Source organism: Dunckerocampus dactyliophorus, chromosome 5 (assembly GCF_027744805.1).
Source record: "Dunckerocampus dactyliophorus isolate RoL2022-P2 chromosome 5, RoL_Ddac_1.1, whole genome shotgun sequence".
NCBI classification, from domain to species: Eukaryota; Metazoa; Chordata; class Actinopteri; order Syngnathiformes; family Syngnathidae; genus Dunckerocampus; species Dunckerocampus dactyliophorus.
In genome coordinates this window covers 3,380,001-3,393,244 of record NC_072823.1, presented here as the reverse complement: position 1 = coordinate 3,393,244, position 13,244 = coordinate 3,380,001, and the positions used below count along the sequence as shown (strand labels likewise).

The 13,244-nt window shown below is 42.8% G+C and overlaps 3 protein-coding genes across 4 annotated transcripts in view; all 3 read left to right on the top strand.

The window, feature by feature from the left end:
• Nucleotides 1-359: 359 nt before the first annotated feature.
• Nucleotides 360-2,956, top strand: LOC129181173 (induced myeloid leukemia cell differentiation protein Mcl-1 homolog). The gene is made up of 3 exons (XM_054775960.1): nucleotides 360-697; nucleotides 1,235-1,485; nucleotides 1,557-2,956. The coding sequence occupies exons 1-3, from the start codon at nucleotides 364-366 to the stop codon at nucleotides 1,671-1,673; spliced, it is 702 nt and encodes a 233-aa protein (XP_054631935.1). The 5' UTR covers nucleotides 360-363; the 3' UTR covers nucleotides 1,674-2,956.
• Nucleotides 2,957-4,831: 1,875 nt separating this feature from the next.
• On the top strand, nucleotides 4,832-7,568 carry exosc6 (exosome component 6). Its single transcript, XM_054776740.1, has 2 exons — nucleotides 4,832-5,176; nucleotides 5,454-7,568. Exons 1-2 carry the CDS (start codon nucleotides 4,899-4,901, stop codon nucleotides 5,998-6,000), a joined length of 825 nt encoding a protein of 274 aa, XP_054632715.1. The 5' UTR covers nucleotides 4,832-4,898; the 3' UTR covers nucleotides 6,001-7,568.
• A 188-nt stretch (nucleotides 7,569-7,756) lies between these two features.
• Nucleotides 7,757-13,244, top strand: part of aars1 (alanyl-tRNA synthetase 1) — an 18,423-nt gene continuing 12,935 nt past the window's right edge. The window contains exons 1-6 of one of the 2 annotated variants that reach the window (XM_054775497.1): nucleotides 7,757-7,851; nucleotides 10,785-10,940; nucleotides 12,062-12,250; nucleotides 12,484-12,629; nucleotides 12,806-12,997; nucleotides 13,112-13,244. The exon at nucleotides 13,112-13,244 is cut by the window's right edge and continues 12 nt beyond it. In XM_054775497.1, the coding sequence (XP_054631472.1) occupies nucleotides 10,797-10,940; nucleotides 12,062-12,250; nucleotides 12,484-12,629; nucleotides 12,806-12,997; nucleotides 13,112-13,244 (804 nt within the window). In that variant the 5' untranslated portion in view covers nucleotides 7,757-7,851; nucleotides 10,785-10,796. Of the gene's footprint in view, nucleotides 7,852-7,936; nucleotides 7,959-10,784; nucleotides 10,941-12,061; nucleotides 12,251-12,483; nucleotides 12,630-12,805; nucleotides 12,998-13,111 lie in introns of those variants that run through there. The other variant, XM_054775498.1, reaches the window with a different exon arrangement.

The following is a 13,244-nucleotide window of genomic DNA, read 5'->3' as shown; positions in this document are numbered from 1 at the left end:
CTTTACTTCCAGCTTCATCTGTCCAAAAACTGTAAACATATCTGATATTATATTTGTTTCCACGTCTATCTTTTCAAACTACCTCAGCCTGAGTTATACATTTCAACTATGAATTATAGTTGAGGTTTTGAACCGTTTAAGTACTACTTTTTATCGGGAAAAAACAAACACTAAAAATAATGTCGGCAAATTGCGTTTTCATGAGTATTTGCTTATAATTTTTAGGCTAGGTTAAAAATCCAGATAATAATTTTGTATAATTCAGGCGGAGGTAATTTGAAAAAAGTGACTGTTGGAAGCGGAAGCGGAAGTAGTATGGGGTCATCGTGTCGTACAATTCAGCGCTATTTTTTAAAAACGCACATGTACTTGTTGACTAATCACGTGCTGTTCGGCACAAGTAGCTTTCCTCCATTCCCAGGCATTTTAAAAGGGACTGTTGGAATGAACACGATTGGACTTTTGGGATGTTTAATACTCCCGCGGACGTCTTTCAAGGAAGTCCCTGCCTCACGGCAACTTGAGTATGCCAACACTAACAGCCCCTCACTGGACAGAGACACAAGGCAGCTCATCGGCCGCTTTCTCGGCGACTTCACTGGGCTGTCCGAGGCTGGATGGGTGGCAAGCAAAGCCCAGTCTTCAATGAAAAGGGTCGTAACAAGACTGGTGGACAAGCACAGGTTCAAATACAATGGTAAGTGGACGTTGTTGATACGCGTTAGCTGCTGTTGCCTTGGTTTCCTTTCAGCCGTTAGAACCGTTGGGACGCCATTTTTAAATGTTGACTCGGCTGCGTCTCAATTGGAATACTTGAATCAGTACACTTAAATATGCGTACTATTTACACTGTGTTTAGTTTTGACGTTGAAGTGCTGTTCCAGTCATTGCGCACTAAGCGGATAGTTATTCCCGCTCCATCGCAGCGCGCACACCGGTATGAGCGTGTTGAGTGTAACATCCGGGTACTGATTGCGAGCCGCTTTGTGCGAACGCAGTATGCACTAAGTGAGGGGAATTGAAGCACAGTCTAGCTGGGCAAATATACAGGTAGTGCTGTCGTTTGTTAACAATATCATATATTTTCGGAGCCACAGATGTTCATGTGAAGGCTCAAAGGAGTCGGGTCTGTTAAGTCTGGTTTGCGGTTATATACAAGCAGGAGGTAATTAATGTAATACAAGGAGAGCATGAAGCAGCATGTGAATGAATGAGGTTTCCATCGCTCTTGAAGGCATCATCAACCAGCTGTCATTGGACCAAAGAGGCTATGACTTGGCCTTCATCGGCGAAGTGGCCCATAGTCTGTTCGCGGACGGGACTACCACCTGGGGTCGCATCGCCAGCCTGGTGGCGTTTGGCGCCGTGGTATCCCAGTACCTGAAGGAGAAGGGGCGAGCCTGCTGTGTGGAGACGGTGGCCCAGGAGATCTCCACCTACCTGCTGTCACACCAGCGCACCTGGCTGATGGAGCACAACTCCTGGGTAAGGATGTGTCCTCCTTTGTCATGTGACTTGTTGCTCAGCTCATCATGCCTTTCGTTTTGTGTCCTCAGGACGGCTTCGTACAATTCTTCCAGGAAGCTGATTCAGAGCGTGCTGTGAAGAATGCCCTTTTGACCTTTGTTGGACTGGCCAGTATTGCTGCTGCGCTGGTGCGCTTGTTTCAGTGAACTCTGTGAACCCTTACCCTGCCACCTTCATTGTGCTGCACGTTTGTGTGCCCTTTTCTCTTATGTAAATAGTTTGACCATTTACTTGGAGAGATGTTTACCTTCAGTACTATTTGAAATTTTACACTGAAGCTATATCAAAATGATCTTTTATTCCCAAAATGTTTAACAATGACCTCATTGGTCCTGCTTTTGTTTTAAAAAGCTCATTTTATGTACTCATCGCACTTTTTTTCTATTGTTTCATCAGATTTGTTTTGCACTAAATCTAACTTAAGATGCTTTTTTTTTTTGCCTTTTACCCACAATACAGTGAAACCTCGGTTAGCGTCCGACCCAGTTAGCGATTACTGTAATTGTCCGCCACCAAAATTTTGCCTCTGTTTGCGTGCAGTTTTTCAGTTTCGGCTCATGTCTTGTCGTGTTATGAATGCACTGCACTTCTTAATGTATGAATGTATTCATCGTCCTTTTTAGCATCCTTACCTTGCTAACAAAATAGCACCCGGAACCGCAAGTCAGCTCCGTCTGTCATCAGTGGTTGTCTCACAAAAATGTTAACACAAAACACGTTTTTATCATTTTTACATGCGAAAACCAATTCTTTCAATACAAATAAATGATGAATGAAAGGGAGAAATTAACATTTCCAGGTGACTTCTACCTTCTTCGAAGACGTGACTATTACCAATGACGCTATGCGGCAACAAGATCAACTCGGACACCATTTTCCTGTTTTGTCTTGAGTTATTGTTTTGAATTCAATAGTGTTTCTCACCTTCTTTATCAAAATGCTGCCAATTGCAACTTTCTTTGGCTTCATTTTGGGCTATTGAGGTGAGAAACATTATTGAATTCCAGAAATAACTCAAGGCAAAACAGGAAGGTGGTGCCCGTGTTGATTTTGCTGCCACACATTGTTTTTGGGAACAGTCGCATCGATCACAATAAGGGTTACTTAAATGTTTATTTATCCTTTTCATTCTTCATTTATATGTATTCGTTTGCATTTGTAATTGTTTTCTGCATGTAAAACTATAATTAACAATAAAAACCTGTTTTGTGTTAACAATTTTTGCTTTCTGGAACGGATTAAGTGGATTTACATTCTTTTTAATGGGGAAAATTTGATTTAGTTAGCCTCTGTTTTGGTTAAAGTCAGACCTTCTGGAAGGAATTAATCACACTAACCAAGGTTCCACTGTGTATTTTCTAATGTGTGTTAAACTTGAATTGATCCAATTATTACTGTGAATTTTGTTTTACCTTCGAATGAATGAATGAATGAATAAACAAGTGGCTTGAAATGAGCTTGTCACTTCTACGTCTGTGTAGGCTCTCAGTCGTACAGGAGTTGTCCATCGAGGGAAAGGCTTCTTGAGACGTCATCTGTTTTCTTTGGCCAAAATCTTTACGCTGTCACTCTTTTGAGGACAGCGAGGTAAAGATTTTGGCCAAAGAAAACAGATGGTTTGAAAGAGGAGTAAAGGAAGCTATTTTTGTCAAACAACAGAACCCATCATTGAATCGGAATGGTGGTTTGAGGTTTAATTTGGACCCTGTGTTCAGCAGGTTACTGAGACCGAAACCCACAGCTCTTAGTCTTGCAAATGAGGTGGAGCCAGGGCCGAGCCAGAACAATAGATGCTAACGAGCCAGTATCAGAGTCGTTCATACCCAACTCGGGGAGCGACACTTCCCTTTTATCGGAGGTGCTAATGGCGGGAGAGGATTAGACCACTACTCCACCCAGGCTTACTGTAAGGAATCAATAGGAGGAGGGTGTTGGCACACCAATTCCGCCCACTCTTACTGTATTTAAGGCCTAGGCTACCAGCACTTATTAGTTCGCTGACGAAGCTCTTCGGATGAGGAGGGAAACGTCCGACACCTTCTTCACAGAAGTACAGATGACGTCTCAAGAAGCCTTTCCCTTGTCACTTCTACTCTCTTTCTGTTAGGGAATGTTTGCACATCCTCCACACTGACTTGTATGACCTCAAATTAATATCGCTGTCAGTTCACCCCGCCCCCACACACGGTACAATATTATTTTTGCGTTATTGTTTATTTCCACTGTAAATGAGTCAGTCTTTTAAAACTCTGCCGGAAATTGAATATTAATTATATTATGGGGAATTTTACAATTTAGAGGTGAGTATGTTTATGTAGCGCCACTGTTTTTATGGATAAAAATACCAAAGTAAAGAAACACTCGAATACACGTCTTAATTTTTTATAATTACAACAGTCCGATCAGTAGAGACGCTCGTCAGTAACAAGGCACTCTTGAAGATAAAATGCGAGAATGTGTAATTGTCTTTCAAAGGGGAGAGTAGCGCCTCCTAGTGGACAAATGTGAAAATTTAAAAAAGGAAGGACAATACTGTAGTTGCAATTGTAAGCGAAACATACAGGATTGCATTAGTTTCTTAATGTTAATATAAGTGAGTGATTTAAAGATATTTTCTGTGGGACGTTTTTGTGGCGTTGTCATTTTAGGTTAATTTGTCAATACTAAAGTGTTTTAAAAATGAATATCTTTCAACGAAGGTAAATCCATTCAACACAGCCAAATGGCTTAAAGCTAATTCCGTACCAACCAGTCATAACCATTTGAATAACTCACCGGTTTCACTTGGAAAATACCGCATTTTGCCCTTTTTTGCCCTCGTGTTTTAATAGTGTCCCGTATTTTCCCCCTTATTTTAACTTTCATGGAGAGAAAAAATCCACTCGGGTTCCTGTCCGCTCCGCAATACAAGATCGGCGTTACACTTCCTGTAGCCGGTAAAATCAGGCCTTCACAATAAGATAAGCATTTCAGTAAAATAACACGGTTGCACATTTGAGTGCAGTTGAGTATTTACACCACGTGGAAAACTTTGTGAAAAATCTTAATTTTCATTATTTCCCACATTATTAAACTGGAAAGTTTCACTTTGTAATGCAAATGTTGACAGTTATGCAAAAGTCGGTAACAAATGTTTAGTACTAAAAGATCAAAGAGACAAAGGTCTGCTCAACTAGAAACATTAATATACTCTCTGTTTTTGACAATCTCTGATGATCAAGTTCCAAGTTTTTTACGGTATCAGTGCACTGTACATACATTACGGATTTAACTAACTTTGGCGGAACCATTTGTCTTAAAAGTGTGGTTTTGGGGGAACAGTTTTTCGCGCTGGACCAATCCGCACGCTGTTGCCGCTCACTGGTTCCATCATGCCTGTCGACACTAAACGAGTACGTGGTCCAGATGTCTCCCAAAGCCCGTCTTTGTTTGCGAGGAGGACCGCAACAGTCGTCTCCTCGCTTGGCCCCCGAGCAGACGGCCGACAGCGGGACCAGGTGGACGTCCGGCCTGTGTTTGTCAGGTGCGGGCTGGTGAGTCAAGCTAAGGGCTCAGCGTACATGGAGGCTGGAGACACCAAGTTGATGTGCTGCGTTTACGGACCCAGAGAAACAGAACGGAAAGATGAAACCGATATGAAATGTGGAAGGTATTGTTTAGTACTATTTTGGAGTTTTTACATTTATTGTACACTGTGTGATGATACATTCGTCACATTTAGTGGTCATAAACAGGCTCTAGGGACACGCATATCTGTTAAACATAAACTTGCATATTAAGGGACCCTTAAATAGAATATGTTGCCTTACGTTGTCTTGTAAATTTCCCCCTTCCTAAATAAATGTGTGTGATTAGTTGAACACTGTTAGAGCTTTGATACTTTGTGCTTGATACAAGTGGTCATGCTTTAGTATTTGTGTCCACAGGTTGACGACTGACATGCGTTTTGCTCCATTCTCATGCCCGGACAGAGGCTCCTGGATTCAAGGTAGTCAGGATAAAGACTTCTCTCTGATGCTGCATGAGAGCCTGCAGCCTGCCCTGTGCCTCCACAAATACCCTCGCTCTCAAATCGAGGTCAACGTGATGGTGCTTGAAAACAGCGGTTCAGTCCTCGCGCATGCCGTCACCTGCGCCTCCCTCGCTCTCGCGGACGCAGGCATCGAAATGTACGATCTGGTTCTCGGCTGCGCCATCCGCCAGGACGGCGGCTCATACGTGGTGGACCCCACTTACACGGAGGAAAACGGCTGCGGCTCAGTCAGTGGTGATAATCAGGGAAAGCTGACGGTTGCGTTCCTCCCCAGTTTGAACCAGGTTTCTGGACTCCAGTCGGATGGAGAAATGACTGAAGAGACTCTGTCGGCTGGGGTGCGTACCTGCATCGAGGGGTGCTATAAGATATATCCTGTTATCCAACAAGCTTTGGCCAAGGCGGTTTGGAAGGTAGCACCACCACCATCAGAGAGCTGATTCGTTTATCCAGTTTCTGCCTTGTTTGCTAGTTGTTGTTTTTTTGCAGTTTAACAATTTATTGAACTTGCATACAATCTGTGGTTGTGTGTTCCTTAAATATAGCATAAGAATTGAATTAGACCTATTCTGTTGTGTTTTCTTCCTACAGTGGAACCAGTTCAAATCGGTGCTGCTTATATTGACCAATATGAGACCCAAAGGGGCCATTTCTTTACAAATGGGTCTGTTTATGTCGACGTGTGGTAGTATGTTTAACTTCATCAAGTCCACACCTCTGCATGCAAGTACAGTCTTTATAAAAAAAATACTAATATAATCGAAAAATAACTCAGAATGCGGTGAACTGCTGTTGTACTGTTGCACCTTTCCTTCAGTCCTAGGCCTCCTTCTGTGAAAGCACTGTTGCAGTTCTCTTCCTCAGGTGAAACATCCGCAGGTGCCATTGATTTTTCCACACGTTGGTTGGATTGATGCAGTTTTAGCTCGGGAATGAAATGGCAATGAGGACAAATTAGAGCTGCAGGCTAACCCGTTTATAACATTTCCCTCAAGATGTTGCTGTACGTGAACGACAATGTTTTTTTGGGGGGGTTCTTCAGTTCTTACCAGCATCGGAACACTGATGACAAAACCTGACTAACTCGGTCCTCATAATATTCCATTTTGTGTACTTTTTTCATGGGTTTGGTCTGTGTTGCTTCAGTTGACATTTGTAAGATTTGGGAAATGGTTACTATGCTTGGTGGTTGTTTGCATAATAATAATGGTTAGGTTTGCTGCTTTTTATGTTCAACATTTGTATTTTAAAATGAGAGACATGTTTCCTGCGACTCTCGACAGATATGCTTGTCTAAGGAATCCTGGCAGGTAACTTCATAAACCCGTTTCAAAATTGCATTTTCAAATGCATATCTGTTCCTCTACTTAGGCTATTGATAGTCCATTCCTTTTATTTTACGAACACGTGGGAATTAGCAAACAGTTTAAGAACACATTGCACAATCCTTTCTTGTTAGAAAGTCTGTAAACTCTTTTCTTAGTATTTTTCTCGTCTTTTAACTTTAATGGAAAAAAATCCTCTTCCATACTGCGGTAATACGGCTCACAGGGCCGCTCGGCAAGACTCGGGTAACATCGGCGTTAACAGGATGTAGTCGGTGAAGTAAGGCCTTCAAAAATAAAAGCACGGCAGTAACACGGTTGCACCGTAGTAGGGAATTGTGGTACCACAGTTTACCACATTTACCCATATTTTCTGGAAATTGTCTCATATTTTCAAATGCAAATGTTGAGTCAGGGATTTAAATTTCTTTGTTTTTATATAATAGTGCTGTGACGCAATTGTTACGAAGGTCAGCGAATTTAAGGAAGGAAACCTTTAGTTTCCTGTTCTGAATGTTTTCCCATTTCGTATGTCAGATTGTATTTTTTTCATCAAACAAGACAAGTAGTCCAAAATGAATGGCAACAAGGGGACATTAAAAGCTGACTTATTCAGTAGATGCTGTATTTCTTATACGCGTTAAATATAGAAGATATTTTAAATGTGCATGCATACGTAATAGGAAGGCAACATTCTTCTATTCAGACGTGACAAAACCGACTTTTCAGTTGCATCAGCCAGCAAAGGCTGTTGGTGTCAATGTATTGGCGTGCTCGACTGTGATTGAGAGGCAAACTGTCCAATGGGAGTCAAGATTTGATGACACGTTGCTGCGTGCAGACCAATCGGCGCTTAGCTTTGGGCGTGTTCGCGAACCGTCCGCTTTCTTTCTGGTTGAACAGCGTGGGGAGTCAGCAGTGTATTTGGATCCCAAACTGACTCATTCTGCGACATTAGCGGCTTATGTGAGTACCAACATTCGCTCGGTGGCTGGGGGAAAATCAAGAAAATGTACTATGCTATTCTGGAAGTCCACCCATTTGGAGTTGAAACTGTATTTGGGCTGAATATAGTAAGTAGTAGGCGAGCCGGTGTACTAGCTAATAATTAGCACGCTAACGTCAGGTTGCTCTGTGCAGCAGTAAATCAGCGGAGCGGCTTCCAATGAGATACACCGGTTAACACTAACACTTAGATATTTTGGCATTAGTTTATTTCTAACGTGCTTAACATAGTTTATTTAACACTTGCACAAGTCATCATTTCCAAAAAGGAGCATGGAGAAGCAGATCTTATTTAATCATGCCCCTTCTCCATGTTTTAGTAATAATAATAAAAAAAAAAGTTTTATACAACGCCTTTCATAGTAACCAAAGCGCTTCACAGTGAACCTATTATTCATTCACTCCTCATTCACACTCTGGTGGTGGTAATCTACATCTGTAGGCACAGCTGCCCTGTGGCAGACTGATGGAAACATGGCTGCCATTCGTGCCTGCGGCTGTGGCCACCCTTGGTCACTCACCGGCCACCCCACTGGCCACTGGGATGGAGGAAGCAAGGATCGAACCACCAACCTTGCGGTTTCTGGACGACTTGCTCTACATACTTAAATACTGTAGTCGTTTTATTACTGTACACCAACTTTAAAACATTTTGATGTATTTATGTAATACTGTACTTTGGACATGAAAATGTTCACTGTTTATGCGGCAGCCTCACCTGATGCACACTTAAGCGTTCTGACAACTCTTGAGTGACCAGCCTGTTATCAGATGGGGAACTTTCCATCCCATGACTTCAATGACTTTTCACCTTCCATGGTTGTCAGCCATGTGGTTTAGTTGTCAGGACCGGGCCATGGCTGTTTACCTTTGCTTGTGGCCCCCAGGGAGCGCCAGGCTTGCAGCTGCTTGGTTTCCTTTGCTGCCCATTGTATGAATGAATGCACTGCAGGGAATATTACTCGTAAGGCCCTTTAATTAAAGAGAGCACACTGCTCTTTATGATGCATATGTGGGTATGGTTGTTAAGTTCCCAAGTATGTCCAAATGGACATGCATGTGGCTTTGAAACAGTAGTGTAGGGCCATGATGCCTGAGAGCTGGGATCTCCACCTTCAAATTTTGGCAGGAGTACATGAAGAGGACAAATACATTCAGGGGCCGCATACATGGCAACATTTTCAAATATAAACTGGTTCCCTTTTGGCTGAACACCCAAACGTTTTTGTCCCCGTCCAACACATTGACAAATCATCGCAACCAAACAATGGCAAACTAACATCTTTAATTGATGGGTGATCGGCAGTTTGGTAATTTTCAAATCGAATGAAGCAAAATCATTCAAGGTACTTAATGTACGCAATCCTTTGACCCCGCAAGCCGCCTGTTGGCTAGCCCTGATTTAGAGGAATCAGTATCCCGCGTATTTTGGTTTATTTGTACACTGTAGAGTGAAAGAAAGCCACAAAATCAACTCTATTGTGGCCACAAATGGATTTGGCCAGGGTTCTTACGCAAGTAATGGAAAAGTACGGGATTTGATTTGAAACATTTCCAGGTCTGGAAAAGTATGAAAAATGGAAACTAAAGTCTGGACAAATATTAATGTTTCCAAGCTATTTTCTAAAATTATGAGTAACTAAAAAAATAAATGGCTTGAGCAACATTAAGTAGCTATAATCCCCTAGAAACGATATGGTAAATGGTCTTTCACTCGTATAGCACTTTTCCACCTCCAAGGTGGCCAAAGCGCTTGTGGGCACATTTACCTACCCACCACCTGAGCCATGCCGCCCCGATATATGGTGACATAACGGCATCTATACAGTACTGAGAATAATGAAAACAAACCATTAATTCCATAATTTTTGTACATAATACTAGTGTTGCAACTAACGCTTATTTTCTTAGTTGATTAATCTGAAGCTTGTTGTTTTGATGACTCAACAGACAGTTGCGGTTTAGTCCGCAGCATATCAGAAAAGAGCGACTATAGTAAGCCCTCGCCACTTCAAATTTTGTGACCTTGCTCTATTATGTTTTTTTCAAATATATGTTCATTAATAAATCCTGCTTTGCCAAAATCAATCAAGCATTTGCAAGCATAAAGATGGCTAAATGAAGGATCATGCATATAGAAGGCCTTCGGAAGATGCATACGTACCGACAAATCTAGTGAAGAGACTTATGGGAACCGACATGAAAGCTCGTGTCTCTTCTCACAGAGCAGCGAGTGCTCATCTAAAAGCACTCACTCCATTTTGGAAGAAATTTGAAAAAAAAAAAAAGAAACAAAGAAGCAAAAAAAAAAGTTCATTCGTAGTTTGAAACATATTTGTTTTGCGTTTGTTTTTTTTGAAGCCCAAAGAGATGGTTTCTATTTGTCTCTTATGATTTTTTTTAGATGGCATTTTGCAACAGATCTGCAAGCGACCTGCCTCACGAGATTCCAGTGCAGCTGCCGGTTCATGGCGAGAGCCACGGGCTAATTCATAACATAACAGAAAAGAATGTTGCAGAAGAAGCAGCTTGTCTGAACACACAGCGACTTAACAGCAGGCGGGACTCTTCAATCTCAATATCGGTCGATTTCATATTCATCAAAGTGTTGTAGTCCTTGTTAATGGAAGCGCGTCTCTCTCTCTCTCTCAATGCTGGGATCTGAAATGAATTGGGCAAGAATTTCCATGCTGATGCCGTCAAGATCAGTTGAATTGGACACACTGCTAAAGTGCTACACCAGGAAAGGAACTCCAACATGCTTAATACCAACATGCTTAATAGGTTTTATGACGAGACCGTGGCATCGTGCTCCAAAGGAAAACATTGTTTATTTCATCGTGCCCACCATTTGTCTTCAGTTGTCACCTCTGTTTTTTTTCTGTGCTCCACAGCGCTGATTCGGAATGGATTCTTCTTTGAGTGCAGCTCAAATCCGCCAGAAGTTCATTGACTTCTTCCACCGCTATGAGCACCAGTACGTGCACTCATCATCCACCATCCCGCTGGATGACCCCACGCTGCTGTTTGCCAATGCTGGCATGAACCAGGTAAGCCGTGTTGTGTACGTACCTTCATCGCATTGTGATAGGACACTGCATAATTGGTACTTTCTGGACATTGTAGCTAGGGTCGGGCATCGAGCATCAATGGCAACCGGGCCTAAAGTTCTGACTGGCCTGGTATCGTTAATTTTAAAAAATTTCGATCCTTACGTTCGGTGATCGACCAGCCTGCCAAATGTCAAAAAAGTTAACGGACGGCGCAGTGCAACATTTGCAACGCCGTCTTAGGGTGCACCACTAAGACGATTAAACACCTCCGTACTCACAATGTACAGAGTGCTCCGTTTTTGACGCTCAACGCCGGACTTCTTCCAACCGGTCAGGCAAGTAAAACAATAAATTTCGTCGATCTTGTGCCAACATTGAAGCAGCAAGCAAATTATACTTTATACTGCGAATACGGTGGCCAACTCAAATATCCAGCTAACATAAGGCTGTGTGCTTTTTCACAGACAAACGACCTCACGTTAACGCTAGCTTTAGCCAGGAAGTTGACCAGACCCCGCATGACTTGTTACCCCAATCACTTGTTTGATATTCTGCACGCAGGTCAGTAGGAACGCAGTAACATGGTTAAGTTACACTTGGCCTATTCTTCATCATAATACACTCTCCAGCACACAAACAACAGGATATTTGTCGCTGTTTTTTCATGAGCTTTGCAAAAATAGAATGTGTACTGCTACAGTATGTAAAGAGACTTCTAAACATTTATGTTCAAGCTCACTGGTTTGATATTTATATCCTGGTTAATAATAGCCCTGTGAGAAATTCTTAGTCAAGTAATTCATAAAAAGTTCAGACGTTTCATCCAAGAACTGTGCTTAGCGCCCACATTTAAACCATGCAAACTTTTATGACCCTACCTTTTTGAAAAGAATCCGAATCAAGAATCGTTAGGAACCGGAATCGAAATGAGGAATTGCAATCGGAATCATTCAAATTCAAACGATGCCCAACCCTAATTGTAGCTTATCTCGATTGGCATTGATATTGTGCAAGGCAGCAGCTATTAGTAATAACTGGAGGGGGAGTGATCGCATTAATGATACTAAAGATTAATTCACAAAAATTAATATTGCAAGCTGTTTCTGTCTGTTTCTTAGTTCAAGCCCATCTTCCTCAACACTATTGATCCGTCCCACCCCATGGCGAGGCTACATCGTGCAGCCAACACCCAGAAGTGTATCCGTGCCGGAGGAAAACACAATGACCTGGATGATGTGGGCAAAGACGTGTACCATCACACCTTCTTTGAGATGTTAGGCTCCTGGTCCTTTGGAGACTACTTCAAGGTATGATGACTATTTTGTGAAAATGGCAACCTCAACACGAAAGTGGCTCATCCTTGAGTCAGTGCGATAATTTGTGTTTTCATTCATGTGCGAATCGTAGTAATTTAAGATTCCATATGCTGTGTGCTGTGATGTGTCGCCTATCCCAGCCGGAAAAAAACAACTCTCCTCTTATTGTTTCTTCCGCTGTCCTTTCATTCACTCATTCCGCTACTTTTGGCTGCGTGCTGCAGCACTTGGCCTGCAAGATGGCTTTGGAACTGCTCACCCAGGAGTTTGGCATTTCCATAGATCGCCTGTACGTCACCTACTTCGGGGGTAACGATGATGCCGGCCTGGAGGCTGACCTGGAGTGCAAAGAAATCTGGATGGCCCTCGGGTGAGTGAAGTTTGTGGAACTAGGCGTGTTCTGTCCTACACACAGTCTAATACTTAAACACCACATAGATAGTTAATGGTTGCAATAACAACTCACTTTTTGTGTGGTTAGTGGAGAAGCTCAGAAATGGCCCCCACAGGGAAATAATGTGTTGCGGCCTACTCTCTGTCTGCCAGCGTGGACGAAGCTCGCATCCTGCCAGGCAGTATGAAGGATAACTTCTGGGAGATGGGAGACACCGGTCCCTGTGGTCCCTGCAGTGAGATCCACTACGACCGCATTGGCGGGAGAGACGCCTCTCACCTGGTGAACATGGATGACCCCAACGTCCTGGAGATCTGGAACCTGGTGTTCATCCAGTTCAACAGGTAGAGCACACACACACACACACACACACACACACACACGCACACGCACACGCACACGCACACCGAGAGAGCAACTGAAGGAGGACTTGAAGATGCATTCTCCTCTCTTGTTAGGGAGTCGGAGACGGTACTGAAACCGCTGCCCAAGAAGAGTATTGACACAGGGATGGGTCTGGAGCGCTTGGTATCTGTACTACAGAACAAGATGTCCAACTATGACACGGACCTCTTCGTCCCATACTTTGAA

What these genes read in the sequence shown, in the direction of transcription:
- LOC129181173 (XM_054775960.1), top strand. Translation starts at nt 364, where the DNA reads ATGTACTTGTTGACTAATCACGTGCTGTTCGGCACAAGTAGCTTTCCT. An exon ending in GCACAGGTTCAAATACAATG is followed by an intron (nt 698 to 1,234) that starts GTAAGTGGACGT and finishes TCGCTCTTGAAG; the next exon opens with GCATCATCAACCAGCTGTCA. An exon ending in TGATGGAGCACAACTCCTGG is followed by an intron (nt 1,486 to 1,556) that starts GTAAGGATGTGT and finishes TTGTGTCCTCAG; the next exon opens with GACGGCTTCGTACAATTCTT.
- exosc6 (XM_054776740.1), top strand. Translation starts at nt 4,899, where the DNA reads ATGCCTGTCGACACTAAACGAGTACGTGGTCCAGATGTCTCCCAAAGC. An exon ending in ACCGATATGAAATGTGGAAG is followed by an intron (nt 5,177 to 5,453) that starts GTATTGTTTAGT and finishes TTGTGTCCACAG; the next exon opens with GTTGACGACTGACATGCGTT.